The sequence below is a fragment of the Amblyomma americanum genome, chromosome 4 (assembly GCF_052857255.1).
Source record: "Amblyomma americanum isolate KBUSLIRL-KWMA chromosome 4, ASM5285725v1, whole genome shotgun sequence".
NCBI lineage: Eukaryota > Metazoa > Arthropoda > Arachnida > Ixodida > Ixodidae > Amblyomma > Amblyomma americanum.
The window spans coordinates 192,102,509-192,130,252 of NC_135500.1; the positions used below are offsets into that span (position 1 = coordinate 192,102,509).

The following is a 27,744-nucleotide window of genomic DNA, read 5'->3' on the forward strand; positions in this document are numbered from 1 at the left end:
ATCCCAAAGCGACTCGGGCTATGAGGAATGCCATAGTGGAGGGGCCCGGATAATTTCGACCACCTGGGGTTCTTTAATGTGCACTGACATCGCACAGTACACGGGCCTCAAGCATTTCACCTCTATCGAAATGCAACCGCCACAACCAGAATCAGGCCCACGTTTTTCAGGTCAGCACCCGAGCACCATAACCGCTAAGCCACCGTGGTGGCAGTCTAATGTATATGGGAAACCCTCCAAGGTAGAGCAGATTTTCAAATAGGGAGAATTGCTCATTAGCATCCATGCAACACAGCCATTTTCTTTTGTAACCATATGGGTGTGCTCGGTGACAATGAGCATGACATAACCAAATGTGCGTCTATGGCTACAATCAACCAGGCTACCTCAACTAGGCTGGCTGTACTTTCGGTGGTCTAACATTGCCCGTCATGGGCAATGATATAAGTCAGTTTCACAACATTTGCATTGGTTCGGGTAAAAAAAAACATGACGCTACAATGCTCCAGAGAAAAACCATATTGCAAAAAAAAAAAGGCCAGGACTGAGAAAGACGGACACACAGAGCGCTAACTTCCACAGGGCTTCATTGTTGGAAGTTAGCGTTGCGTTGCGTGAGTTTTCCTTTCTCAGTCCTGGTCTTCTTTTTGCGCTACATTTTTTCCCTGGATCATGAACCAAAAAGCTCAAGCATCTACCCTTCCTTAAATGCTGTTCAACTTCTTGTTTGACACACCCTTCAGCCTTTGAACCACTACTAGCAGAACTCCCAAACACACCAGATAGTCCTTGCTGTAAACCTTTCTTGACGCCTTCATGCATGCTAATAATGCCAGTTTCTTAAATCACGGCAGAAAATTCATGGCAACTCTGCTCCATGATCCAAACGTTGGAGCAGCACATTTTCGCTTGACAGATGTTGAATCAAGACCGTGTCAGTTGGACTGTAATCGATACACTCTCGTTGCAACGCCTAACAAACAAAAATTTCTGCTAGAAAAAGAAAAACTGGTGTGCCAGCAGTTTTACTCTGGCAGGTGTTATAGCAAGAGAATTGTAGAACATGACAAAGGCCACAATGCAGCAACTCTAATGGCTATGAATGCAAGCAGGTTTCTTGCCTTTGCAAAGTGGCCAAAAACAATTTCCTAACAGGCACACAGTGTATGCATATCTGCCCGAGCCTCAGCAATAAAACAGCAGTGTGACTTTGCACATACAGTACAAAAGACAGTGCTAAGTCGTGGAACCAGCAGTTAATTAGTAACATGATCATAAACACAATTGTATTAAGAGTCCACAGCACGTCTATACAGTAGTTAAAATAATAGAATGCCAAAAAATAGGTAGCATCAGAAAGGTTCTCACCCCAGGTTGGTTGGCCGGGCAGCTGACCTTTCGAGTGTCGATGGTCTTGGTTGTTTCTGCAGCAGCAATGGTGTGTGGCCACGAATGCCGTGAAGCCATCTGTTGCGCCTTGTCAAGCGCTGTTGGCTTTCTACCTCTGATGAAGTAAGTCTTGCGATCTGGGAATAAGAAGTTAAGAGAGCCTTAACAATTTGCACAAAATGATCCATGCTTGAAAAAAGAAAAAGAAACGTGCACTTGCATGCACTAGCACAAACATGAAGAAAAATTGTGCTCCATTTGTTCATATATCATATTTTTTGTCACGCTGTAAGTATGCACAATTTTACAAAGATCCCAAACATAAGGTCCTTGAAAAAAAAAACTATAAAGCTGTTAACAAAAATTGAGTGCCAGAATGAGTAGGTTTATCATGAAATTATATAGCAGTTTCGACCTCAACGACAAAACACGTCTATAATACATCTGAGGCAATTATTGCCCTTTGGGCACACATAGAAAAGAAGTGGTTAGGACTGGTACTCATCAGAAATGTTCGCCTCAGTGTTCCAGCAAAAGTTTATGATGGTTTCTAGACTCCCAAGTTTTTTTGCTACAATTGTTCTTTACTTTGATAAAACTCATTACAGACAGACCTGCCACTTACTGAACATTCACACTTTTCCTTATTGGCTCCTCTGCTTCAGTGGTATTACTGCACACCGTTTGCAAGGAGAGAGGGAGAGTGACGACCTGAGCTGAAGGTGTCATAATGTAATAAAGCTGCACACTCTGTGTCTAAGACATAACACTCGCTCGTATGCACCAATCCCAACGCGTATCCCATACACTTGCGCATATCCCATATACGTGCCTCAGCAGTGGCCATCCCAGCCTGTTTGGAACAAAAATCTAGAATGCAGCCTCTGCTAAATGCCGAGCTTGCTAGATTTGTGCCCAGACACCTTGCAAATGACAATACTGTTGCTGTCAAATCTCTACCGAGTATCTTTATAATCTCCTATGTTCACTTATTCTTCAGCTAATTATTTGCAGAAATGCACTACCATCCAATATACTGCACTACCTATCTGCCTATTATTTTTCATCACTGCAAAGGTTTTAGGAAGACCCCCATCATTATTGCCAGCTTTAGAGGATCTTAATAAGGTACAACTTTGGGCTTGTTGGTGCATCACTTTTGAAAAAAACATAGCGCATGAAGACAGGACAGTGCAGAGACAACACAGGACAAGCGCAGAGACAACACAGGACGAGCACTCGTCCTGTGTTGTCTCTGCACTGTCCTGTCTTTATGCGCTATGTCTTTTTCAAAAGCTTTAGGGGAGTTTCTATAGTCAGTCACATCACCACAAGTGATGAAATAGTTCGCAAAGTCCTTCACACTAGCACGTGTTAAAGCGGCACATTAAACGGGGTGGGGCCGTAATTGAAGCTTGAGATAATTACAAAATACAAGAGGTAAAAAGTGATCGATTTTCTTTTACTGTTTTAAGAATGCCTATTACTAAACATCCCTCAGCCAAAATTCAACACATTCTAGGATCATCAAAACAATGCATATACCAGTGCAAATTACTGTCAATGGCCAAAAATGCTAGGTTCTCGCAAGTGTGTGTGCAGAATGGTTTCAATGACATTTAGTTCAATTGGGATTTGGCCACAAGCCATACTTTTAAAGCACAATATCCTTTGTAGAGGCATTTTTCCTGGAATACTGTGTGTGAAAACTCTTGTCATTAAATGCCAAAGCACAACCATAGCTTTTCCAGTCACTAAGCTGCATGCAGCTGTTTTTTGTTTTGATACTACAAATGGATGCTGCCAGGATAAAGCCAGGACAAAAACCACCATGCAAAATCTCGAGCACAAAACTCACTTCAAAATCTAGGCTGTCAGTTACTGTGTCTTTCATACCCACACCTTGGTACTCACATAAGCACAAATGAATCAGAACACATTGGTACCTGTCCGAATGCAACTAAATGCAACTGAACAGACATCAGACCTCCAAGCTAGCTATGCTGACGACCTCCATCACTCACAATGTAGGATTTTTTTTTTTTTTTGCATCAAATGAAATAAGGGGAGGAGAAAGCGACGGCTGTCATCCTATTCAATGCAGGGGCAGCTGGCTGCTACGCAGCACTATGAAAGGCAATCCGCGGTCGCACACCTCAGATGGATAAGGCCTGTACAATGGCCAAACAGCCGACAGTTTGATGAGTGAATGCTTTGAGTGAGTACTACCAAAATGCCATAATGGGATCCAGACAACTCTGAGCAGGGCGCTTATGTGCACACTTCTCGGTGCACAGCAGCCTGCCTCAGCCATTATCCTTCCATTGTCACGGAATGACCAATACATGCTTCAGTGCCCAGATTTAGCCTTCACCGGCTAATAGTGCAGTAGCAGTGTAGCACACAGTGAAAGCCACCTCTAATAAAAATATAAATCCTGGCAATAAAGATCTGTTTTTATGCAGGTTAAGGTTATGACTTTTGGAGACAACTTGAGTAATGACTTTTCACAAAAGACGACTTATGAAGATTTATTACTCACATATGCACATAGTTCTAATATGCCTCAGCTGGCAATGTTGCAAACGCAATGAAGATGTGGGGCCCACGTGAAGTTTTCATTAACAGAATTGCTAATAAGTGCACGAACAACTATAGAAAAATAGTATCAAGCAGATATTATGACAACTGTATGTTCTAGTTTTCGAAAATTACTTTAAAAAATGCTGACTGATGGCTGGCAACTCCATTTAAACTCCATAAAGAATGGCCTTGGTTACCTCCCTCAGTAACTGCCTTTGCACTTCATCTTATTCATCTTGGTTGAGCCCACAGCATTAAGGCAAAGTTCATAATGTTTTCTCTTCTCTAAAACACAACTGGCTTCAGGCTCTTGCTTACAAAAAAAGACAAACTAATGTGATATGTACGAAACTGGCCTAACAGCTGTCAGTGTCATCTTCAAAAGTTTGGAGAAAAATTCTTAAACTAAACTCCAGATCCAAATGGATAAGTGTTACCAAAACAATTATACTTGAAATGAAAGCCACCAGATTCGGAAATAATTAGACTGAGCTAAATCAAAACTTTAGGACGCACAGCAGAAGCTACACAAAGGCTCAGTGAAAAACGTTGCGATAAAGTCACCAATTAAGGAGACCCTTGAAAAAGTCTGTTCTTACAAAAAAAAAAATTATGTGTTAAAATATCAGTATTATGAAGACCAAGAAAATATGTACGTAGTGAAAAACTTGTGACGTGAGTAATATAAAAACAGGCATCAAACAGCCAGCCACAATCAGAAGACGATGCAAGTCTTCAGAGACGGCACCAGAATGCCCATACTTGAACACCCCTTGAAAAACTTTCTAGTGCCAAAATATCTTGGAACCAGGCTTATACCAGCAACTGCTGGTGCTAGTCACCAGACATGTCTGTTATGAAATCAACCAGTACAAGATATTCCCCTATTCTTTTCAGTCGTTCAGAACGCCAGTCTGCTCTGAGCCACAGTGCTACCAGGCAGTATACCAGGGAAGTACATGATACCAGGCAGTACAACAAGGCAAAATGTTCTGCAGAATTACTGTTCTGTAACGCAACAGTAGAATAATGCACAGTGACCAGGAAAACAACATACCAAATAAACAGGTGGTTTGGAAAGTACAACACCACAGCCTTGTTTCGTGCGGAAGCTATCGTCCTAAGTTTCAAAACATGTCTACTGTACTCTGTACTGACGAAGTTGTCCAGTAGCTGGACAGATAATAGAGACTTGCAATTTGGTGGCTGTATTTTAATAAATTCCTCTGAGCAAATTACCGGCCTATTTGGGCACAAACACTGTACACACAGTAGCATATCATGTTCTGCGTTCTTTGAAAAGTAATTTAACATCTATGCTTGCCTAGATTGCCCGTTATTAATAAAAAACTGCCGTCAGCTGCAAAGTAGAGTTTTTAAAGATGTGAGCTAAGCAGCTGATCTAACAGTCTGCGCCACCTTCAGGATGAAGAAGGAACCGATGGCCCTGCCTGGTGGACAGGCATATAGTGCGGCAGCTTTGCAGGTTACTACCATAATTCTGTGCTTTTTCTTTTAAGCAAAAGAAGTGATGCTCCTCATGACTTTAATTTCAAGCAGATGAAACATAATCTTCGAAGCAACTGCAAAACTCGCACATCCACCAAGTTAAGACGTTTGTTGCTCCGCCATCCGGCAACTGGCGCAGCTAGTTGAATCGAGTGCTCATCAGGACCCTTCAAAAACTCCTTGCAACCAACAGCAGTTTCTCATTAATTACTAACAATCCATACAAGTGCCAGTGTTTCATAATATGCTACTTTGTAGGTGATATTAGTGATATGCAAGTAGGTGATATGCAAGTCTTTATATGGAATATAAAAGAAAGAAGACTGCACAAAATTCTTTTAAATTAAGCCTACCTCTTCAGTGCAGTGGGCAAGCGATAAGGAGGCAGGACAGTAAGCTCTGTAAACTCTATCATTAAATGAAGAAAACTGGTAAAGTGGTAAGTGGTATGAGCTTCTTACATAACACAACAATATGCTGCCCATAAAGTCAGGCCACATGCAAAAAAAAAAGCAAAAGCGATGAAAGAGCAACTGCTACTCACTAAGGTCCATCGGGCCTTCCTCCATGTAGTAGTGGTCAACCAGGAATGCATGGGAACTGTCTGACACGTGCACCCTGCCAGGTCGCCCTGTTGACTCCATCTTGTTGGCATAGGAGACATCATTGGACCAAACATCAAACTTGAAACGCTTGGTGCCCACAATGCCACAGAGAACAGTGCCTGTGTGCACACCCACACGCATATTCACTGACTCGTTGGTGTCTTCGTCAAACTCAGCAATGGCCCGTATCATGGCAAGTCCCATCTCCACGCAGCAGCGGGCATGGTCAGGACGTGGCTCAGGGCAGCCGGAGACACAATAGTAGCAGTCACCAAGTGTGCTTATCTTCTCACATCCAAGCTTGTTGCAGAGATAGTCAAAGCGGCCAAAAAGGTCATTCAAAAGGCCGACCAAGTGTTCGGCGCTTTTGTTGGCACTCATCTGCGTGAAGCCAACAATGTCAGCGAACAAGATGCTGACATTTTCGATGCGGTGCATGTTGAAGGGACGGAAGATCATCTGCGAGGGCCGGGGGCTGGTTGAGGGTTTTCGGGGCTGCTCCGAAGACGAGTCATCGTCCTCGGCATTGGTCATCAGCCACTCGGCCACCTTGGGCGGCATGACCGAATGGATCATTTTCTCCTTGAGCTGTTTCTCCACTTCTAGGTCTCGACGCACCATGAGAGACTGGCCCACCTTGAAGAAGGTATTGCGCATTCCAATCTCAGTCATCACTCGGGTATGCAGGCCCACCAGGTGAACGCACAGCTGCAGCAGCACGCGCACAGCAACAACAGTGCCTGTCAGCGTTGGAATAAGCAGAGCCGAGAGGATCTCGAAGAGTATCGAGTAGACACTGCAGACAGCCACAGCCAGGTACAGTGGCATCGGCAGCAGCGCATATATGATCATCAGCACCAGGATGCAGAGTGAAAAGGCCCCCACAGACAAAATGTGAACAGCACTGTCATCGCTCCGCTCCTGTACAATCGGGGCAAACACCGAAAGCGACGCCGCACACAACATGGCCACAGTGACTAATGACACCTTGACGAAATGGGCGTTGTAGTGCCGCGACTGTGTGAACACCAGAAGAACCATGCTTGATACTGCTACCAGCAGTGAAACCACGACGGAGGCAACCCAATGCGGACGCACCATGCTGGCCGAGTAGATGCAGTACAACAGCGAAGCCAGCACGCAGTAGCAGAGAGCATACTGGAACCGCTGGCGGAGCTGCGGGAATGTGCTCCGCTTGTACTGGGCTTCGAGGATGTGCGAGTCAAAGCATGGATCCCACCAGGAACGGGCTGCCCGGTCAAACAGCATGGGCAGCAGGCCCGAGTAGCGCCTGCCGCCAAGGCTGATGCTGCCCCCCGACGAGTGGCGGTACGCCGGCAGCACAATCTGCGATGGCTGCAGAGAAATGCGCACCGACGGCTGCTCCTCTTCCGGCGCCGAGCGGCTGGTGGAGAAGCTGGCATGGTGGCCCGCCATGCTGCTGTTCCTACTGCCTTCTCAAGGAGAGTCAAAGTGCAGGGACCACGGCATGCGACACCTGCTGCCAGGCGGTGCTGCCTTGTTCGATGGGAGGCACTCAGGAGATCTTGCTGGAGTGCTGCACAAAAAAAAAGGTAGCTTGAGTCACTACATGCCTACTGGCAAAAGAAGCAAGCACATGCTGCAAGAAAGAAGTTCATTCACAATTTTTTGCCCTCAATTAGGGGGCCACAGACAGCTGTACCGCATGCCGGTCCTCCAGCCCTCGTAACTGCATCCAGTCGCAGAATTACCTGGCTGGCATGACAACAAGTGGCAGATTTACGAGAGCATCCACTCCTTGGCCTGTATATCCTCAACCCTCAGGTCAGCCTGGGCGACACTGTTTTTGGCAGTGGAGAGAGTTTTCGGTTATAGCATACTAAAATGGCAGAATCATTTACTCCAAAGTGAGGCCCTCCTACAGCTATCACTATAATATCTTTTCTCACATTACTAAATAACAGACTTGGTTCGTTCAGCACAAGAAAAAACAAGCCAGTTCGTAATGAATGAATGTTTCATGCGTGATCTTTTCTCAATTTTTATGAGTTGGTACACTCAAGAAAACCGTGCTGTGCAGCGCTTTATGCATTCAACCAACACTTGGCACATAACAGTGGCGGTAGTGCCAGCACAGGAATCCTGACTACTTGTGGTTTTTTACAGCAGGGAAAACTCTCACTGCTGTGAAGCCTCTGCATGTTCCATGCTACGTACAGGCCACTGCTGCTTTGAAATGCAAGAGCAAGCTAGCAGTTGGCTGGGGACTTCCTCAGCCACCAATACACCATGACAGCTAGGCAGACAAAATTCATTATGAAAAACTCACTGTCCCTTCAACTCTACTCGCTATGTGCAAAACTGTAAGCTGCTCAATTGCGGTCTCCGATACCAAAATTTTCTATATTTTTCAAGGTGCAGGATGCAACATTCACAACTTACACTGAGAGGTGGTCTGAACACAGGCTGCAAAACCTACTGCAGAAATGACTGGAGGACATTAAAAGCAGAAATAAAGCTCATACCGTAAATGGCAACAGATCTATAAATGCAACCATCTCTCAGCAAATGGCTACACAAGCCATTACCAGGGCCTTTGCAAGTAATACTGTTAAATATAGGCTGCAACGAACAATCACATATATACTTTTGAGCTTGAGGCATTGCTACGAAAAGTTGGAGTATGTGCCACGAAACTTGTTTCAAATGTCAACTACCAGCTCTGGCACCTCATGCATACCAAATAAACTTACTCCCAAAGCAGCACTGGCATCTCATTGGCCTCTCCAGAATTTTCCAAATTTACATTTTACTTTTATTTGATTCCTGAAGAGTGACTTCACACTGTTCAATGCCGTGCATAAAATCACAATTTCACTATCAGCCATGATGTTCAAATTTCATCAAATGAAAATGTTAATAATAATAATTGGTTTTGGGGGAAAGGAAATGGGGCAGTATCTGTCTCATATATCGCTGGACACCTGAACCGCGCGCACCGTAAGGAAAGGGTAAAGGAGGGAGTGAAAGAAGACAGGAAGAGAGAGGTGCCGTAGTGGAGGGCTCCGGAATAATTTTGACCACCTGGGGATCTTTAACATGCACTGACATCCCACAGCACACCGGCGCCTTAGCGTTTTTCCTCCATAAAAACGCAGCCGCCTCGGTCGGGTTCGAACCCGGGAACTCCGGATCAGTAGTCGAGCGCCCTAACCACTGAGCCACCGCGGCGGGGCTAAAAATGTTCAAAAATGAAAATGTTCAAAATGTCAAAAGTCATGAAAATAAGCCAAACTTCTGCATATACTAATTACACCAACCACCTCCCTGCAGGCAGAAAAAAAAACATGACATCGAAACTTGAATGTTCTGTCAAATGTTGACTTTTCTATTTTTAGGCTTTGCACAAGTTATGTAGCAGTGTTACCATGCAAACAGGACTAGGAGGGCTTTCCCGCATAAGCCAAGACTACTGTGGGCAAGCCTGCTTGCTTTCACAATCTAGGCACTGCACATTTCAGAGCAAAAGCTAAACGGTATTCGGAGCTCTCACAACTGAACAAATGTGTTTCATGGCCAGATAGTGGGCAACCTTATTTAAAGCACAGTTCTCATATTACAGCCACATTTCTTTCCAGAACAAGTGAACTGAAGGCCAAAATCACTAATATTTTGGGACATACAATGCATCAACAAGGTGCTGCCACATGACCGCATCCACTCATAACTGCCAGCAAATGCCAATTGTAACCAATTTCCTTGATGGCTGTCACTGACTCGACTGAGGTTAGTTGAAAGTACAGCATGACAGCCACACTTTGCACAAGCAAGTTCAACAGTCACTGCATCAGCAATGCTTGGTTGTGGTTCTTGAGTGAGCAGAGTGAACAGCCACTGAAGACCTCCTGTTATGAATTCCACATCCTGCAACCATCACAGGTGAAGTACAAGCTTCTTCGAAAAACTTAACAAGCTCCACAGGCTTGCTTCCTGACTCAGTTGCATGGCTGAAGATATTTAAATATGTAATGTGACTGCTTACTTGTACTCTCAGCCACCCTTCTCCCTTGGCATCAAGACTGTGAGCATTGCCGATTCTCAGCTGTGCTTCAAGGCAGCAACCCATTCTCTGATGGAGAAAGGTTTTAATCTAAAGCAGGTGCCTACAAATCTCGGTTGCGGTCTCTCCTATCTTTACGCTTGCATCTCTGTGCCAAGAAGCTAGAGCGGGAAGGACAAACCGGAGGTATATGAGCATGGTATGCGAGTGTAGCGCAAAACGGGACAAAGGACAAAGAAAGACGCACACAACACAGGCACTAACTTCCGACTGACAGAAACCTAGGCGACCAAGACGAACGTGATCCGAGAGGGGAAACAGGCGCATGCGCCAGAAAAAATAAAGAAAATCAGGTGAACTAAGAACTATGGACATGCACGACTCAGCGATTCTTTAAAAAGGCCAGCTCTCTTTTGGACAGGGAGATAGACGGCTTGCTTACACATTTATCTTCCAAGGCAGCGATACGAGCTGCTTCAATAACCTCACGTGTTAACTGATCCCGGTGTATGGTAACGATCGAACACTTATCCAAAAATGGCACACAACCACACTCCTTACAGTACAAAGCCAGATTACTGCCAGTAATTGCATGTTACATTAGATTACACTCATATACCATGGATCATCGTTACCGACTCGCCCAAGTTTCTACCCTTGTGTATATGAGCAGGCGTTTCTGAAAGAGCTTTTCCCACAGAGCCCTTCTCCAAGGTGGCGGTAGCGAGAAAGCTAATGGCAACAGCTGTTCGCTCTCATAGCTCAAGAATCTCACTCCCGAATGAACGGACCACGGTAGGTGACTGTGTGATAAGCGATGCAAGTCATCCCAAGCAGACAAAAGAGCCGGATAGTACTAATACTTGTGAGAAGCAAAAAACAGGAAAAAAAAAAAGATGATAGAAGGACACAAGCACAAGCTCATGTCATGGCTGTTCTGCGGCTGTGCTGCATAATGAAGGCTATGCGGAGTAATAAATATTATGAACAGACTATGGACGACAACATGTAAGTTTACAGATTGCATGTCAAGGATGTTAATTGTGCAGAATAACATCATTAACAGGGCTTTCTTAAGACACTAAAAACCAAAAATGTCAGCACCCTTGACTACTCCCCACACGCTTTTCTGTACAAGTGATGGTTAAGATGAGCAAGTTGGTTGGTTTTTCCTTTTAAACTGTTTCTGACAAATAATGACAATTAGAGCATGATAACATACTTTGTGGCTGGCAGTGGTTTTTCTACATTGGCGTGTGAATGACAAAGTGAAAGATGCAAAAAGCACTGAAATGACAAAAAAAAAGGGAGGGGGTACAGCGGCGCTTCGACATACGTCCAGGCCAACCCTAGCATGCGATTTGTGACACCGTTTTATGTTAAAAGTTTAACCATTATGGTGCAATATGTGAATTAGTCTGGAAAGTACTAGTTTCTTGCCTAAATAAAGAGCTTTCTACACTGAAAAAAAAAATGCAAACACTTATGAGGAGCCCAATTACTCAACTGCCTTAAAAAAATGAAATGTCAAGAGTTCAGTTGCAAGTTACTTTAAACAACTCTGTCTTTCAGAAAGCAAGTACCGCTTTGGGATAATTCACTTTGGTTTGTGCAAAATAAAATCCTCTTCATCATCAAGGAAAAAAAAATTGAGCAACATTGCAAGACCTGCTACATCAATTGTCACCGTCAGCTTGCTTGGCAAGAAGGTCAACACGAAGAGGTTGGAAGTCACAGGAATGAGTCAATGCAAAACGCCTCCTTAAGGAAGCATGACGGATACAGAAGGAGGAGGCGTGTTATCTGTGAGCAAACAGCTCCAGATGAGAAAAAAACAAGCACAATCAGAAACCTCAGTTGCTTTCCAAGCAGTTTTCTTAATCGCGACCTGCCTCACAATGGAGAAAAGAACCCTAACAATAGCAGAATTCTAAATGCTACTTCTGCAGATGCAAGCAAACAGTAGGGGTTTAAATACATTAGTGCTTTACATTCGTTTTTGCTGCGTTCGCTGTAGACTTTAAATTGCAAATGAGGAATCGAGGAACAAGAATATGCGTCAGTTTTTTTAAGTATGCAGGTCTCTTCTCGGTTAGCACATGTGGAGATCTTACTCAGCCGGTAGCGCTACTGCAGTCCAAGAAGAACTAAAAACTCCAATGAAAGGTCTGCCAGAGCCTGCAATGGTGCACTTGTTCCTTACATGACCTTACTTTGTTTAGTTCCTACAACCAAAAAAAAAGCAAATATTGCAGCCAGAAACAGCAAAGGATGTTTGTTTGCATACAGAAAAATTGCAATTGAATTACTTTTTCAATCCAACAGAGAACAAGCATATTACATCCTGATAAGGTCTACGAAACCACTCTGCTCAGACTGTCATGAAACATTGCAAAGGCAGAAAAGAGCAATGAAAAAAATGGAACAAATGTCTACTGGCACAATCATTACCACCACCCCCTGATTTAAAATTAAGCACACCATAGGATAAAGGCCTCACTCAGTGACCTTCAGTTAGCCCTACCTTGTGCTATCATGCAAGACCAACTAGTAAATGAAAGTAAAAGACAGTTCTCCTAATTACATTTAATTATATAAACAGCATTATGAAAAGGAGTATCACCATTATAACAATATTAAGCCCTGCCAACCACCTTTCATGTTGAGCAGACAGCTTAGAAAAAGGAGCGAACAAACTAGTATACACATGCTTATAACAATGGAAATCTCAGCAGCGACCTCTAATCAGGCTCTGTCAAGGGTTTAACATGCGAATTAGAGCGAACAATTAATGTGTAATATATTGCAATGCATGTTATAATGTGTGAGCCATTTTTGAATAAGCATTCATTGACAGGAACCGTTAATGTTGAAAGACAGCCATAGAAACAGGCGGATATAGGACAATGTGCACACTTTCAGCTGTCTTATCACTAAAAGATGAACTTTTAAAGGCACTGCAAAATAAATGAGAAAAATTCAACTAAGGAAACAAAGCAAACGGCCTGTTCCATCAAACTTAGCCCTCTGCTCCATGGCATCACAGTGCACTTAAAAAGGTTAGTTCCTTAATGGTGTAAAGTAGTAGAAAGTGTGCCTTCATTCTGTGTCCAGCTGTCTCTGTGCTTGCCTCAAAGCATTGTTGTACTTGTTACGTGCTACACAACATAAGGTACCATCTAGTCCATGTTTCAGCATTTTTATCCACTGGCTCTCTCGCCACAGGTTAGGTCAATAAGCCTAAAGAGGCAACAAGTAAACTGCAGGAAGGCAAAACTCAATCAGGAAATCACTGATACGAAATTTGCCCAATTAAATATGCTTTTCTTCCAGACGCAATAAGTCGTATACATTGGTAAACATATTTTTCCAATATATGCAGGTATAATGTTTGTCAATAGAAGCAGCGTGGTGCAATGTAATGAAGCAAGGTACAATTACAATTTAGTAAACTAGCCCAGTGAAGACACAGGCAAGAAGGCAGAACTCTTATTTATCTTATTATCTTAAAGCATGGTTAAGCCACACCTTTAGAAGTATGACGGATAACTGCATAGGTCAAGTACTACAGGTCAATAACCCCAGAGCAGCATACACTTACAGACGGTGTGGTGCTACAAAAGGCATGATGAGTGGTGTAAACAGCTTCCTTAGCCAGCCATGGAATCAGTTGTAGTCTCCTGCAGGCAAGAACACCCGTTGAGAAATTGCTCAAGACCAATCCAACTGCACGTGTGAAATAAAGCCCATCTGTGCAAACATTCAAACCGGCTACCTTTGCAGCCTGACTATGTCATAAGAACATCCAGTTTAAAACAGAAGACGCAGAGACTTAAAGTTGGTAAAGCATATACACAAGAGCAGCCAATGCAAATTATGGAGCTGGGCATTATTTTACAGCAGCACGCCACGGAGCAACAGTGGTATTAATGGACTACATGATGATTCTTGTTGTCTCAACCAGTGATTCATTTCCTATGCAGGGCTTGTGCCTGTTCCTGGTACTCTTGCACCTTCCATACATTTTTTTTTATTAGAACCACCATTCTAACCACCACACATTAAAGTGCCTGTTTTCCCACTCCTGGCTGCAAACCAAAGGCTGACTTAGGTGCCTAACCTCTCCTAAAAGGAACACATATTATTAGAATGACAGTGCCTATCTGTACACAACAGACGAAGACATGCCTGCTTCCAAAAGATTCAATTTTGGACTTTACTTGCTAACATCGAACAGAAGCAACACTAAATATGTCAGATGGAGCCATCAGCTTGTTATGGTTTCTACAACCCTTGTCAAATTCTTCCTGAAGTGAAAAAATAATGCAAACAGAACACCTCAATTTCACTGTAAATATGTTATTGGCACAAAATGGCCCCAGTATGATTGCACACACCTGTTTCATAATTAAAACAAGTAGGCCCATGTCATATAGTCACCTTGCAGTTCCCATGAAAACATGCAGGCCAGGCTCTCTCGAAAATCAGCAGGAACAGTCTCCCAATAACCTATTCCTTCTTTCATACACCATGCATGACAAAGCAATCCAATTTACAGTCTTGCATTGCTGCTATCGAAGCAAGTCTTGTTAGCCTGTCAGGAGCTATTTGTCAATAAATTAAACAAAAACCTTTCACACGTCTCCTAAACCTGTTCAAAAATGCACGAAAGTTAGTTTTCTTCTCCCAAACGCAGCCATATACAAGTTAACTCTGATCGATAAGAAGGCTTGAGCATGCTACTTCACGAAGCAAACTTTGATAATATACTACTTCATGAATAAATGCTTTATGCCATAAAACTACTCCCGTTTCCACCTCCCTGACAAGCCCCGCCCATAAAACAGTCTATTGCAGCATATCCCCAACAAATGCACGCCAAACTTTTGTTTGTTGATGCCGTTCTCACAACAAAATCAATACAAAATAGACAATACTTAGGAATCATGCAGCATGCACAATGCCTAAAGAGCAATATGAATTGGTTACAGATGAAAACATATCCTCAAGAATGTACTGACATACTACATGCTGCATCAGAAAGAGACTAGTAGAATTTCCATGACACTAAAGAACTTCATTTTATCATTTTGTATTGACAGAACTATAATGTACTGCTACCATGTAGAGGTTCATGAAGAAATCCAACAAATAACTGATTAAGGTGCATGTTGGGAAAATTCACTACGATTCAGTTGAGTGCAACTATTGTGACTCCACCTGTAGCTTACACAGCATTTGGCACTATCTCCAGTCTCATTTTACATAGTTTTTTTCAAATATGTTTACGGTAAATAAAAAATATCTGCCTATGTAAATCACTTACTTGCAAGAACCTGATTTCTACCTGCATGAATTAAGGCCCTAGGGCACAATTGGGTACAGCAGTAAGCTAGGTCACTCAATGTATGCTACATGTTGCACAATTATTTACATTTTTCTGAAAAAAATATATAAATAACATATGCGCATTTGTTCACATGGGTTCTCACCTGGAACCTGCATATCACAGTCCACTGTACTAACACGCTGCTGGTGTAATGTGCCGTATAGCAAGAAAATGACAAAAAAACACAAAATCCTTGAGCTGCCGTATATAAATTCCTAGACTACATTCCAGGTAGCAGAACAGGTAAGCATGGTTTGCCTTCTTTCCACTTATATTTGTACAACTGACTTAATGCTGATCACAGGTATATAATGCTGGTCACGGGTAGATAAGCCAGGATAATGAATGCAGCCTAGCACTTACTCTGACGCTAAACACAAGAAACTCTGCCAGTTTAATAAAACAATCACACGCTTGGTCTAATCGCAGCTAGCAAATACAAATGTGGGGGTTTATAAAGCAAGTTACAATATTATGCAGGTCCACAGCTATGGAGATGGCCAAACGAAAAAACCGCGCCGTGGTACATGAACAAACGAAAAAACAACACCAAGTCAATGACCCTGTGTTCCATGGAAACCTGAAGGAATATATACCACACGTCCATCGCATATAGCCCCGTTTCGCCGACCCCTTTCTTTTTGCCCACTCCTATGCGGTTCACGCCGCGTTCTCGAGCACGGAAAGGGCCGGAGCTCGACCACTTCAGCTTCGAGTGCCGTATCGGTACACACGTCAATGAGAGCACCGGCCTATATCTAACGCTGCGGTTTTCTTTATACTGCGACCGCGAAATGTTATCCGTATCACCATCTCCGTCACACACTTCACGCACGCTGAAGGGAAAATATGTTCGATGAGCGCACCGTGACCACTCGAAAGAAACGCCGAACCGCGGCCAATATTCCGGTCATCAAAAGTGGCCTAAAGCAAACGAATAAACAGCGATCTTGAGAAAACAACCTACGTACAATCGTTAGCTTTCTAGACATATAACCCGGGGGCAAAAGAATTAAGCTGCACAGCGTTCCAAATTTATCAAACAGCAGGTCAAAAAAAAAAAAACCCCAAAAATATGCAGCGGGCGAGAGCACCGCACAGCCCGCGACTTTACGAAACCAATTAATCAAGTTCAAGACGCTGCCAATACACTGCACGCAGCAAGCGTTCCCGATCAAGCAGTGCCGAAATGAAAAACACAGAGAACACTTCGTCGCATGGTCGAGGCGATCGGGCAGATTTTGCAGGTTAGCGCAATCTGAGGTAGGGCGCGCGGGCGAAACTGCGAGAGCCGCGTAGTACAGACATCCCTGCGGCTCTCCGCCGAAAGCGAGCGCATAGCCTCTTCCGCAAGTGGGCCATTGCCGTTTCTAAAAGCTACGCCAGTGCACCGGCGTTGCCGGAGTGCGGCGGCTGCTCATCACAAGAACATTTAGGCCCTCCTCTCTTACCTGTAAAAAGCTTTTTTTCTTTTTTCGCGGCGAATCAGGCGCCGACGGCCGCCGCCGCCGACCATAGCTTCGCACCGCCGGCGCTCCCACCCGCGCACCACCGACAACCACTCTGCAACGCGGGGGAAAACGCGCTAGCGCGAATGCGCCGCCTGAGCACCGGATGGCGCTGGCGGCGCTAGCGAGCGTAGGAAGGACGTTCATACCGTTCGTACTTTGTTCTACCGCTGTTTGTTTTTAGTTTCTCTTTCTTGCGACGGCGCGGAGGACAAGAGACGCTCGGAGCTTGTCGCTGCCAGCCACACTTGTGCTTTTTCTCTTTGTCCATGCTGTTGCCCTATTTCGTTTGCTTTTTGTTTGCCGGTCGCTGACGGATTGACGGGCTGCACTGAGTTACGAGCGGCTCTCTATGGGCGATATTTTACTGCGAAAGCTGTGCTAGTAGTGTCTGCCCTCCGGAAATCTGATGTCTGTTGAAGCGGAGCCTCCAGCCCAAGCACGGAGCCACCACACTCAAGAACCGCCACCCACCGACAGCCTCGACCCACCTCAGCCGATTCCTTCACCCTCCAGAAGAATCGGCCTCGGCTTAAGTAAAAGCATTCATTGTAGTAAATGCGTCCAAGTAATCATCAAGCGTGATTCCAATAAGACTTCTGATCGTCCCATAATTTTTGTCTGACCTAGGAAACAACGTGCCTTTAGCACCTTTACTTTCTGTGTCGTTTTCTCCCCTAGTTCTCCATTTCTCTCCATCTCCCAGAACATAGCGTAATAACTGTGATGCTGTACAGCACACGTTTCTGCATGAACTCTAGTTCCTCTCGAATTCAGCCACGATCCTACAAATGAGCCTCATTTTTGAGGTGTCGTCTATGTTTCACGCGCGGGAAATGGCCAAAATTTGTAGAGCCGCAGCAGCAAGGGTAAGCGTTGTCTGTCTGCCTGCCTGTTGTTTCCAGGAAGAAATAAAAGGAAAGTACACACGCCTGCTCACTGGCACCCTAAAAATCCTAAAAACCTAAAAACTGACACCTACTAACGGTGAGCCAGAAACCTCTAACTGCAACCAGGCGCCTAACTAATACCTAATAGTGAACTATACAGAAATTAGTTAACCAGGATCGATTCACCTCAGAATCACGTACCTGTTTTCTGATGTCCGTCAACACCGGTATTATTACGCCGCGGAAGCCATGTTTACGCCTTAAAAAGCCTATTTTTAACAATTAGTGGCAGGCTCGCCTAAAACACTTGGTGTAGTCAGACAGCGAGCCCGGTCAACACACCTCCAGATCGAGCGACTGATCGATATCGCGACATAGATTAGCGCGCGCGTCCGTTTAGCTTATACCCTCTTGATCGACTTCGCTTGAGCGTTAACATGGAACAAGACTCAGATCTCTCATCTTGTCATGATCTATCTCGATCTTTTGCCTCCTCCACAACTCGGTGAGGCTATTTGGTCTTATGCAGGAGGGCCCACAAACCCTGGCGGAAAGGCGTGACGCCTGTTTTTCTGAGCAGCCCAATTAATGCCTATCCCTTTCCGCTCTTTTGCCCCTTGTTCTTTCTTCCCTGCCTTCCTTCTTTTGCGCTTTTTTTTGTTATTTCGTTTTCCGCGTGGTTTGAGCTGACCTTGAGACCTTGCATTTTTCCAACCTAACCTGTCATCTCATTGTCTTTGCAGGTTCATATATGCCGCTTTTTTTTTTACCGCGTTTCTTTCTCTATTTGTTTTTGTTTATTGTGTGAAGCTGGAACCTGCCGTCTGACTTTCGCATCAACAAACATCTTGTGTGCGCCTTCCGGCCCCCGATTTGAATTGGTGTTGTTGCTGCTGTTTTCCACTCAAGTCCATACGACGTGCGCCTCTTTCTTTTTTTTTTTTTCCTAACTTGCATTTGAACTCGAGTTCCATTCTGGATATACTTTTTTTGCCCCTGGTTATTTATTTTTATTAGTTTAAACCTGTGCTAGCTATGCTGGAACGGGCGCTCCCCGCCCCCTCCCCCATTTATTGTTTTTGTTAAAGGGAGGGGAGGAAACTTTGCCTCTCAAAGGAGGACTCCATAATGAGGAAATGAGGATCCCAGCGGTTAATTTTTCAGGGGACAGACATTCAGCACTGACAGGCCAAGTCGTGAACGCTGCTCGAATGACTGACCACGTCACCGCGATGGCCTACGTGACAGGTACGTGCGCTGTAGTCGAAGGCAGCCGACCATGCATGCAGTGGTGCATGCATATGGAACGGAGACAAGTCCGTGATTGACGTGCTGCCAGGAGCGAGGAGCGCAGCTATTCAGCGTTTATTCCCCGCTTTACGCTCCAGCGTCTTGTAATTTGCGCTGACAAGCGCGAAAAGGTTAACTTTACTCTCTTACAAAGGGCAGTCTCGCCAAAAACCTATATAGCGTAGTCGTACAGGGTGCTTCATTTCAGAGCATTAAGGAGGACATTACTGTCGGAGACAGTGTGGCCCTATACGAGCGGTGTAAGGCGGGGCTTCTCACACCACTAAGCGGGTTACTCATGCCCTCTTTCCGACCTGTAGCCCTGACCTGGAACTGAACTATTAATGTTTTGCTGTTGTTTCCCAAGTGACATGGCGCATACCCACGAAGAGGATTGGGCAGGGTTCGCTGAGGAAGGCCAAGAAATAGAGGAAAAGCTGTTTACAAGCTAATTAAAACAACTATTACTTCCATCTAATGGATCCTCTTCTTCCCGATCCCCCAACCATGGCCACATGCCTTCCTATGCCTCAATAAAAGTGCATTCATTCATTCATTCATTCATTTCAGAGTGTCAGCAGTTTCTTTTTTTTTAAGTATGCTTTCTGAGTTAGAAGAGCGCTTTTTTGGGCTCAGCATTGTCAGCAGTGTAGTGCATCACAATACAGCTAAGACGTGCTAACTACCAGACTGGTTAACTAGTACCGAATGGGTGTAGTGCATCACAATACAGCTAAGATGTGCTAACTAGCAGACTGGTTAACTAGTATTGAATAGGTAACTTTTAATTTGCTTTTACGCTTTTTTTAGAAGTTTGTAGCCCCCTTGCAAGTAATATCCGTCGGTTTTTAGAATTTCGAAAATTCCATCCTCGTCGCCGCTGGAGCGCAAGCGATTTTGGAGCTGCACACAGCCGGCACCGAAACTGGGCGGCCAGGAAGGACGCTAATAATAATAATTGGTTTTTTGGTGGAAAGGAAATGGCGCAGTATCTGTCTCAAACATTGGCGGAAACCTGAACCGCCCCATAAGAGAAGAGATAAAGGAGGGAGTGAAAGAAGAAAGGAAGAAGGAGGTGCCGTAGTGGAGGGCTCCGGAATAATTTAGACCTCCTGGGGATCTTTAACGTGCACTGACATCGCACAGCACACGGGCGCCTTAGCGTTTTGCCTCCATCGAAAGGCAGCCGCCGCGGTCGGGTTCGAGCCCGGGAACTCCGGATCAGTAGTCGAGCGCCCTAACCACTGAGCCACCGCGGCGGGTAATAGGATGAAATTTTTGAAATACTAAAAACTGATACGGATATTAATTACCGTGATCTGCAGGCCTCTCAGTAAGTAAGGAGCGCAGAAGTAATAGTTAAACAGTTAAATATTCAATATTAGTTAACCAGCCTGCTAGTTAGGGCGTCTTACCTGTATTCTGATTCACTACCCCGCTGTCAATGCTGTACCCAAAAATAGCGCCCTTATAACTCAAAAAGCCTACTTTTAAAATAGCTGACAGTCCGAAATGAAACACCGTGTATACCGGTGCGTTAAACGGGTTGGATATAAGAGTGATAGGTGCAGATGCTCAAGATATACATTAAAAGAAGAGCATTCTAGTAAGGAAAAGTGGGGCACACTGTAGCGTTTGGCACGGCCCTTACGTAGGTATTGGACAAGTAAACGCAGCAGTCTGAAGATATTCCAGGCACTGAAGCAAAGCTTGACAAACGTCAGGAAACGGCAGCGCTTGTGTTACGTCCTCCTCGTGAAGGCCGTCCTATTTTAGAATATGGCACCGCACCAACCAGGCATCAAAACATTGACACTTAATCCCTCCGCGGTGTTTCGTGATTCGTATGGCGGCAGAAACAGGGCGACAGGCTGAAAACAGCGACGAGACATAAATTCCTTTGTCATATACAGCGGCAACCATTGCAGTCTTTTGGAACAAGCCTGTCGCAAAGGCAGAACTTCACGTGTTCTGGCGATAGCATTTTCTGTAACACTATCCACAACCTGCTGTCGTCACGACAACACTGGCTCCACCACGAACGACGGCACCATGAAGGATACATTCTGGCGCAATCTTGGGGACCGCAAAGGAAGGATTGGCTGCCACATCTTTACGGAAACAATGTATATAGGTTTAAATGGGTCAGCAAATAGGATCATGGCACATTTGGTTTGTCTTTATAGGACGGACTTCCCAAAGCGCCTCAGGCTATAAGGGACGCTGTAGTGGAGGGATCCGGGTAATTTCGACCACCTGGGTTTCTAACGTTCACTGACACCGCACAGTACACGGACCTCTAACATTTTTCCTCCATCGAAATGCTACCGTAGCGGGCGGGTACGAACCCGCGACATTCATGCATTGCCTGATGCCAGTGCGCGATAATTAACAATGGGTAGTCGAAATTATCCAGAGCCCTCCACTAAGGTGTCCCTCAAAGCCCGAGTCGCCTTGGGAGATTAATCCCATAAAGTCAAAAGAAATGTGCCATAATACTATTTGCCGACCAATTCAAACCTATACACATTTTTCAATATGGATTGGCCGGTGCCTAAGACCGGTTTTGGCAGACCGATAGTTTGGCGCTAGCAATAGTATAATTGTTACTATGCGCTGGCATTGCAGTGCACAATGGCGTGTCTCCTATTTCGCCTCGATCGAAGTGCGCACTGTAGCCGCGGCAGCGGGATTCGATCCCGCGTCCTGGTGCTCAGCAGCTGAACGCTATATCGGTACCGGTGCAAGACGAGTCGTGGTACGCCTGCATCATTCTGTTTCTTCCATTTCCAGCGCGTGACAGTTAACTCACCTTTCTTTGTACGACTATGCTGCGCACGCCCAATAGATCGCTTCGGGACCAGCGCATTTTCTCAGCAACAACCATCCCTTAACCACATGCAACCTAGAGACGACCGTGTACAATAAAGTTAATTACTCCTCCTCATACTCACAACTCGACGACCTCTAAAACTGCGACATAAAAGACTGACGCACCAGGTCTTTCGACAGTGCAGACGAAAGCAAGTGAAAAGTCAGGATAGCACTTTCTAGAAGAGTACGGTGAGGGGATATTTGGTACGACCGTACGACATTATAAAAACAAGAACTGCCCAAAAAAGGATGGGACAACAGTTAGTCTGCGCTCGTCCCGTGTGCTTCTTCTCTCTTGTGCCGTCCTTTTTTTTTTTGCGCAGTTCTTGTTTTTATATTGCACGCTGCGCGAGACGACGAGACCGGCACTTTCTTTTCTGCGCCAAATGCAACCAATTCCCACTTTTTTTTTTCCTTTTACTTTTTACTCAATGGTTTGACGAGCGGCTGACAACGTACGCTGCCGTGTTGCAACGACGCCTCCGAGAGAACGAAGGCAGCAGGGAGCGAGCGTGGAAAGGCCGCGAGGCAGTCCAGTTCTGAACAAGAAGAGTAAGAAGCAAGTCAGTTCACTGCAGTGAAGTTCTAAATTTAGCTCCTCTTTTCGCCCGCGAAGCGAAAAAAAAGCTGGCGCCAGAGAGGACGTTAAAAAAACGATGACGTCGAGGTTAAAACGGCGGAGTAAATATTCTTGACGAGTATTTTTATAGACCGCGAAGACAGACATCGGTTGACAGCGCTTTTGACATTGAGGTATATAGCTACTCTGAGTACACACTTTTTTCAAAGACTGTTTAACTATCCGCGGCTCTTTACGAGCAGCATTGTGTGTTGTGAGGCAGATGCCGTAGTAGAATGTTCCGAATTAATTTAGACCATCTCTAATTTTCTTGCCGTGCACCGAAATCAGAGCCTATAGCAGCCGAACTCCATAGCCACAGAGCCCCCCCGTTCGCAGTCTGTCACTGCCGCAGCCAGAAACCGAGCGAATTTATTTATTTATTTATTTATTTATTTATTTATTTATTTATTTACTCTAATGGCTCTTTCGAGCACTATGCGAAAGTGAAGGAAACTGATTACTAAATTCTAAAGAGCTTGCATTGGAAGAGAAATATCGATGAAGGACAAAATGATTGTATATAAAACAAGCGTACAGCAGTCTGCAGAGAATAGGTAACTCAAGAGAGAAGAAGAGAAAAATTCAATTAATTTTTAATTACAAACAACCGTTATTACACAGTGCTAAGCCCTATGGACAGTCTTGACAATTCGCACCGGGCTCATGTCCCAGATGTAGCGATGAAGAGAAGGCAAGACCCGGGACGACGCAGTTCGATGGCTCACGAAAGAACCTCGCAAGGCTCTCGACCTCCTGCAGGGGGAAGATGAGGCAGCGATAGCGACAGCACCTCCCCCTCCCCACCCTCCTTCCCTCGCAAACCAGTGAAGCAAAGACCACACATGGACCACACAGGACACATCTGCGAAAGCAGAGTCCACCAGGATAACACCCTCTTTCGCTTGCAGACGATCGCGGAAGTTTTTGGCGACGCCGACGCCATCTACATCCATGAGAGGCCCGCATAAAGCTACCGCTGTGAAGGAGAAAATGAGACAGCAAGAGAGCGTGTCGCAGCAACTCTACCCTCTGCCACAGCGGCGCCAACCGCCGCGCACAATCGAGTGTACTAGACCGATGCACTCCAACGCCTCGAAGCGAGAGCCCACCTCCCAGCGGCGATCGCGGCGCTTCCTCCGACACTTCCGGGAATGCACACACACGCATCGACCAGGCTCGCTTCAGTCATTTCGACCTGGCCCCACTGGCCAGGAACGGGTATACGGAGACTCGTAAAAGAAACACGGCCGTCATTCATCGCCTAAACAAGGGCTGCCCCACCCCCTTCCCTTCCCCACCGTGGCCAGTGTAGTATGAAGGTCACCATTGCTCCGGTCGCTATAATGTTGCATCACCGGAGAGAGGCGTGACGGCGAATCGATAGCTGATAAGAATCGCGCCGGCATCATCATGTTCGGGGGGCACGCGTACACACCCCTTTCTCTGGGAGCTTTCCCTCTCGTGGAATGAACAGTGGTACACCCCTCTCATTTTCTTGCTTTCGCCCGCCCCACACTGCGCCTTTCTTTTTATTGTTTTTAATTTCTCGCATCGCCCAGGTCGCTCCAGTATGAAAAAGAAACCACGTTCGAGCATCCAAATGGGCGATGATTTCATAATTATGTGTGACAAGCACAGTTTTTTTTCCTGTTTTGTAACTATAGTATTCCTCTCCGTGTATAATATCCGAAAGTCAATTCCAACCTTAGTAGAGGAAATGCCGGAAAGATTAGCCTTTTTGTAGCAAACTGGTTATCCCTTTTCATATTGGAGGGACCTGTATACATACACTTTATTAACTTCACCCTGACAACCAGGGGCAATGAAAATGTGGGGCGAACGTTCCGAAATTGAACATTTCTCTCGCTTCTATACAGGATAAATGTAAGGCAAAAAACCTGCAATTATTGAATCAGGCCTAATAATTGAAATGAGTAAACTAGGTTAATTTCAGAGCACCTAAAAACGATAATACTCACGTAAATAACAAATAAATATCAAGACTGAAGATCACCCTATCGCTCGCTGACGTATGAGTGCGCCCGCGCTGAAATTTCATGTTGTTTTGCCGCACGAAGAAGGGGGGGGGGGGGGGGTGATAAATTTCACAGCACGCTTTCGGTATGCATAATCTCTGGCAGCTGACGCTTCGAGAAATAGGTTCGAAAATGCATGCGGCTAATCAATATACTCTGAGGACTTCATATTCGCTCGCGAACATGAACGGAATCATTTGTAGCTGTATCGCATGCGCACGATGCGCAGGGTGGTAGTCGAAATCGGATATACTGAACTCGAAGGGGATAGCGAAATAGTTCGATATATTGATAATTCGATATATGAAAAATCGCAATAGACATGGCCGCCGCTATGCTTTAGTTAGGTTGGCTTCCCTGCATAACCGTGATATTGCGTGGAAAATGAGTCCAAGAGACCGAAGGCCAGCCTGAAACTCGCACACCATTCACCTCGTCACGTGGTAAGCATCGCGAGCGCCTCCAGCATCAAGACCGCACACCCGACCGAGCGCCGTTAAGAGAAGCGCGCTATTCGATATATCGAACGACCGTTAAGACTGTAGTTTGATATACTGCGCAAATACACTTCCCTATACTTTTACAGAGGATTTTCAAGATAACAATCTGTGTGTTTGAAATACCCAATAATTCGAAATATCCGGATTAGATATATCTCAAACCTACGTATACTGTGTTACAGGATGAAGCGCTGGCCTACCCCTTTGTGTTCGTTTTTTTTACAAATCGCTGAGCCTTGAACTGTAAGGGACGCTGAAAATGAAAGCAACCTAGACTCAGCAGCATAGAGTAACAAAGAGGTTACGTTCTATCTAGCATACTATATACACTACATTTAGTACGCCAGCAGTACATCTAGTACATGAAAGACTCTCTCTCTCTCTCTCTCTCTCTCTCTCTCTCTCTCTCTCTCTCTCTCTCTCTCTCTCTTCTGCGGCCTTGAAGCGACGATGGAAGTAAAAGGCGCTCGAATCGCAAGGTAGTGTTTAAATCATTGATACCTCGGACTGTGCTGCATTGTTAATAGCTTATATCTGACCTGCGATTGTGTTGTATTGATTATTTTTCCCCTCTCTACACCGTAATACCAAGCCTTGCGCTGTTGGTAAAGTTAGAAAGAAATAAACGAATACGGTACGTACACCATTTCTCTTCGATTGCCTTTTTCTCCCTTCATGATCAAGACCAGCCGTGCACTAAGAGTTTTTTTTTTTTTTTTTGCAGTGCGCTGGTATAACCAGCTAAGTGCTTCCGAATGTCAATGTGTACTTTTGTTTTCTTTCTAAAAAAAACGCGAAAAGCGGGGGAAAAAGTCTCTGTGCGTGGCGGGGGCTTGTAGAGGGTTGCCGTTGCGTTACGTCGAGTAATTTCCTGCTGCGCGGGTTGCAAGCTCCTTCTCAGAACCCTCGCGCAGCTGCACTCGAGCTGAGCTCCGCTCTCGAGTCGGTCGCATGTGCGTGCGTGCACGTTACAGCACCTATACCGATCGAAGGAGGTTTCTGGCGCGAGCTTCTCGCCGTGTCCCAGTAGGCACGCTCACGCTAAGTAAACGCAAACACCTGCGTGAATTAGTGGCACGTCTGAGACAGAACTGACAGCCCTCTCCTTTCTCTCTCGCTCTCTCTCGTGCACACGCACTCGTGAAAACGCTCATATTCGACGAAGCTGTCGGCCGCCCGCACGCTTCGACCAGCAGAGCCGAAGTGTTATACTGTTGCCATGTGCTTGGCTGCCGCAATGACAGTGAGAGGTTTCGCGGAACTTCGATCTATAAGGAAATCGCTCTCGCTCAGCGATGTCGACATCTGCGCAGGTTTGTACATACCCGGGAAGTCTTTGAGACGCTTTCGTCCCAAGAACCTGCCGCGGGCACTGCGGCGGAAACGGCTCTGCGGCCAGATATTTCCCCACACGAGCTTTGTCCGCACGGCAAGCTATGTATATCGGCTAATTCCCGAGATGTAGCGGCGTCGCGATATGGGGAAAAGAAAAACGAAACAAACATAACATAAAAGACGATAACAGCAGAGGCGGACAGTGAGTTGCGAAATGTCTTCATAAATTCCTGAACCGGAAAGCAAAACAACACGAGACGTTCTGCGCGACCGGTTAATCGAAAGGCGACGCGGTCTCGGACCGAGAATTCGAAGCGAGGATTCATGAAAGCAGCTCACACGCGATATGCTCGGAATGACCTGCAGTGCGCACTTTTTGCGAGATCTTTCGATGGCATCCTGCAAATATAATGGCAGCAAGTGTCAAATGGTGCGGTGCTGTGCTGTGCTGTGCGGTGCGGTGTGGTGTGGTGTGGTGTGGTGTGGTGTCGCGTTGTGTAGTGTGGTGTGGTGTGGTGTCGCGTTGTGTAGTGCGGTGTGGTGTGGTATGGTGTGGTGTGGTGTGGTGTGGTGTGGTGTCGCGTTGTGTAGTGCGGTGTGCGTGTCTAACAGGCGGCACGAATCAATAGATGACAGTATGGGACGCGTGACATGTGTGCGTGATTGGTTGTACTAAAGATGACAAGCAAATATAGCAAAGAGACGCTGCGTTGTTTCGAAAGTACCAGACAGGCATAGCTGACTGGCACGAAAAAGATGGCATGCTTTGGCGTCAGGTTTCCGCCAAAATATTAAAACTAGGGGGCTTGTTCAAGGTCCCCCAAAACGCGCTTGAATAGTGCGCGTGGTCTGGCAAATCTTCCCGCTGTTGCTGTGACAACGGTACCACGTCACACAGGAGGACGAGAAGGATAAACTTTATTTTCATCGACCAAGGTAGCAGTTGGCGTGGGGTTATAGCCCCATCAAGTGGCCATGAGCCCGTGGCGTCCGGCGACTTCTAGGGCCCTTGTCACAACCCGGATCTGTGTGTCCGAGTCGGAACTGAGCAATGCGGCCTCCCACTGGTCTGGATTCGAGAGCTGCAACCTCGCGGAGGGGAGTCCTGAGGGCAAGCCCAGAGTATGTGGGATAGAGTGGCATGTTGGCCACATAGTTGACAGGAGGGAGAG

At 45.5% G+C, this 27,744-nt stretch overlaps 1 protein-coding gene across 5 annotated transcripts in view; it reads right to left on the reverse strand.

The window, feature by feature from the left end:
• The window catches only part of Ac13E (Adenylyl cyclase 13E), a 111,644-nt gene that overhangs the window by 17,969 nt on the left and 65,931 nt on the right, over window positions 1-27,744 (reverse strand). For 2 of the 5 annotated variants that reach the window (XM_077662695.1, XM_077662692.1), the window contains exons 2-4: window positions 13,730-13,808; window positions 6,026-7,644; window positions 1,369-1,526 (exon numbers count right to left, since the gene is read on the reverse strand). In XM_077662695.1, the coding sequence (XP_077518821.1) occupies window positions 1,369-1,526; window positions 6,026-7,523 (1,656 nt within the window). In that variant the 5' untranslated portion in view covers window positions 7,524-7,644; window positions 13,730-13,808. Of the gene's footprint in view, window positions 1-1,368; window positions 1,527-6,025; window positions 7,645-13,729; window positions 13,809-16,968; window positions 17,123-27,744 lie in introns of those variants that run through there. The other 3 variants (XM_077662696.1, XM_077662693.1, XM_077662694.1) reach the window with 3 other exon arrangements.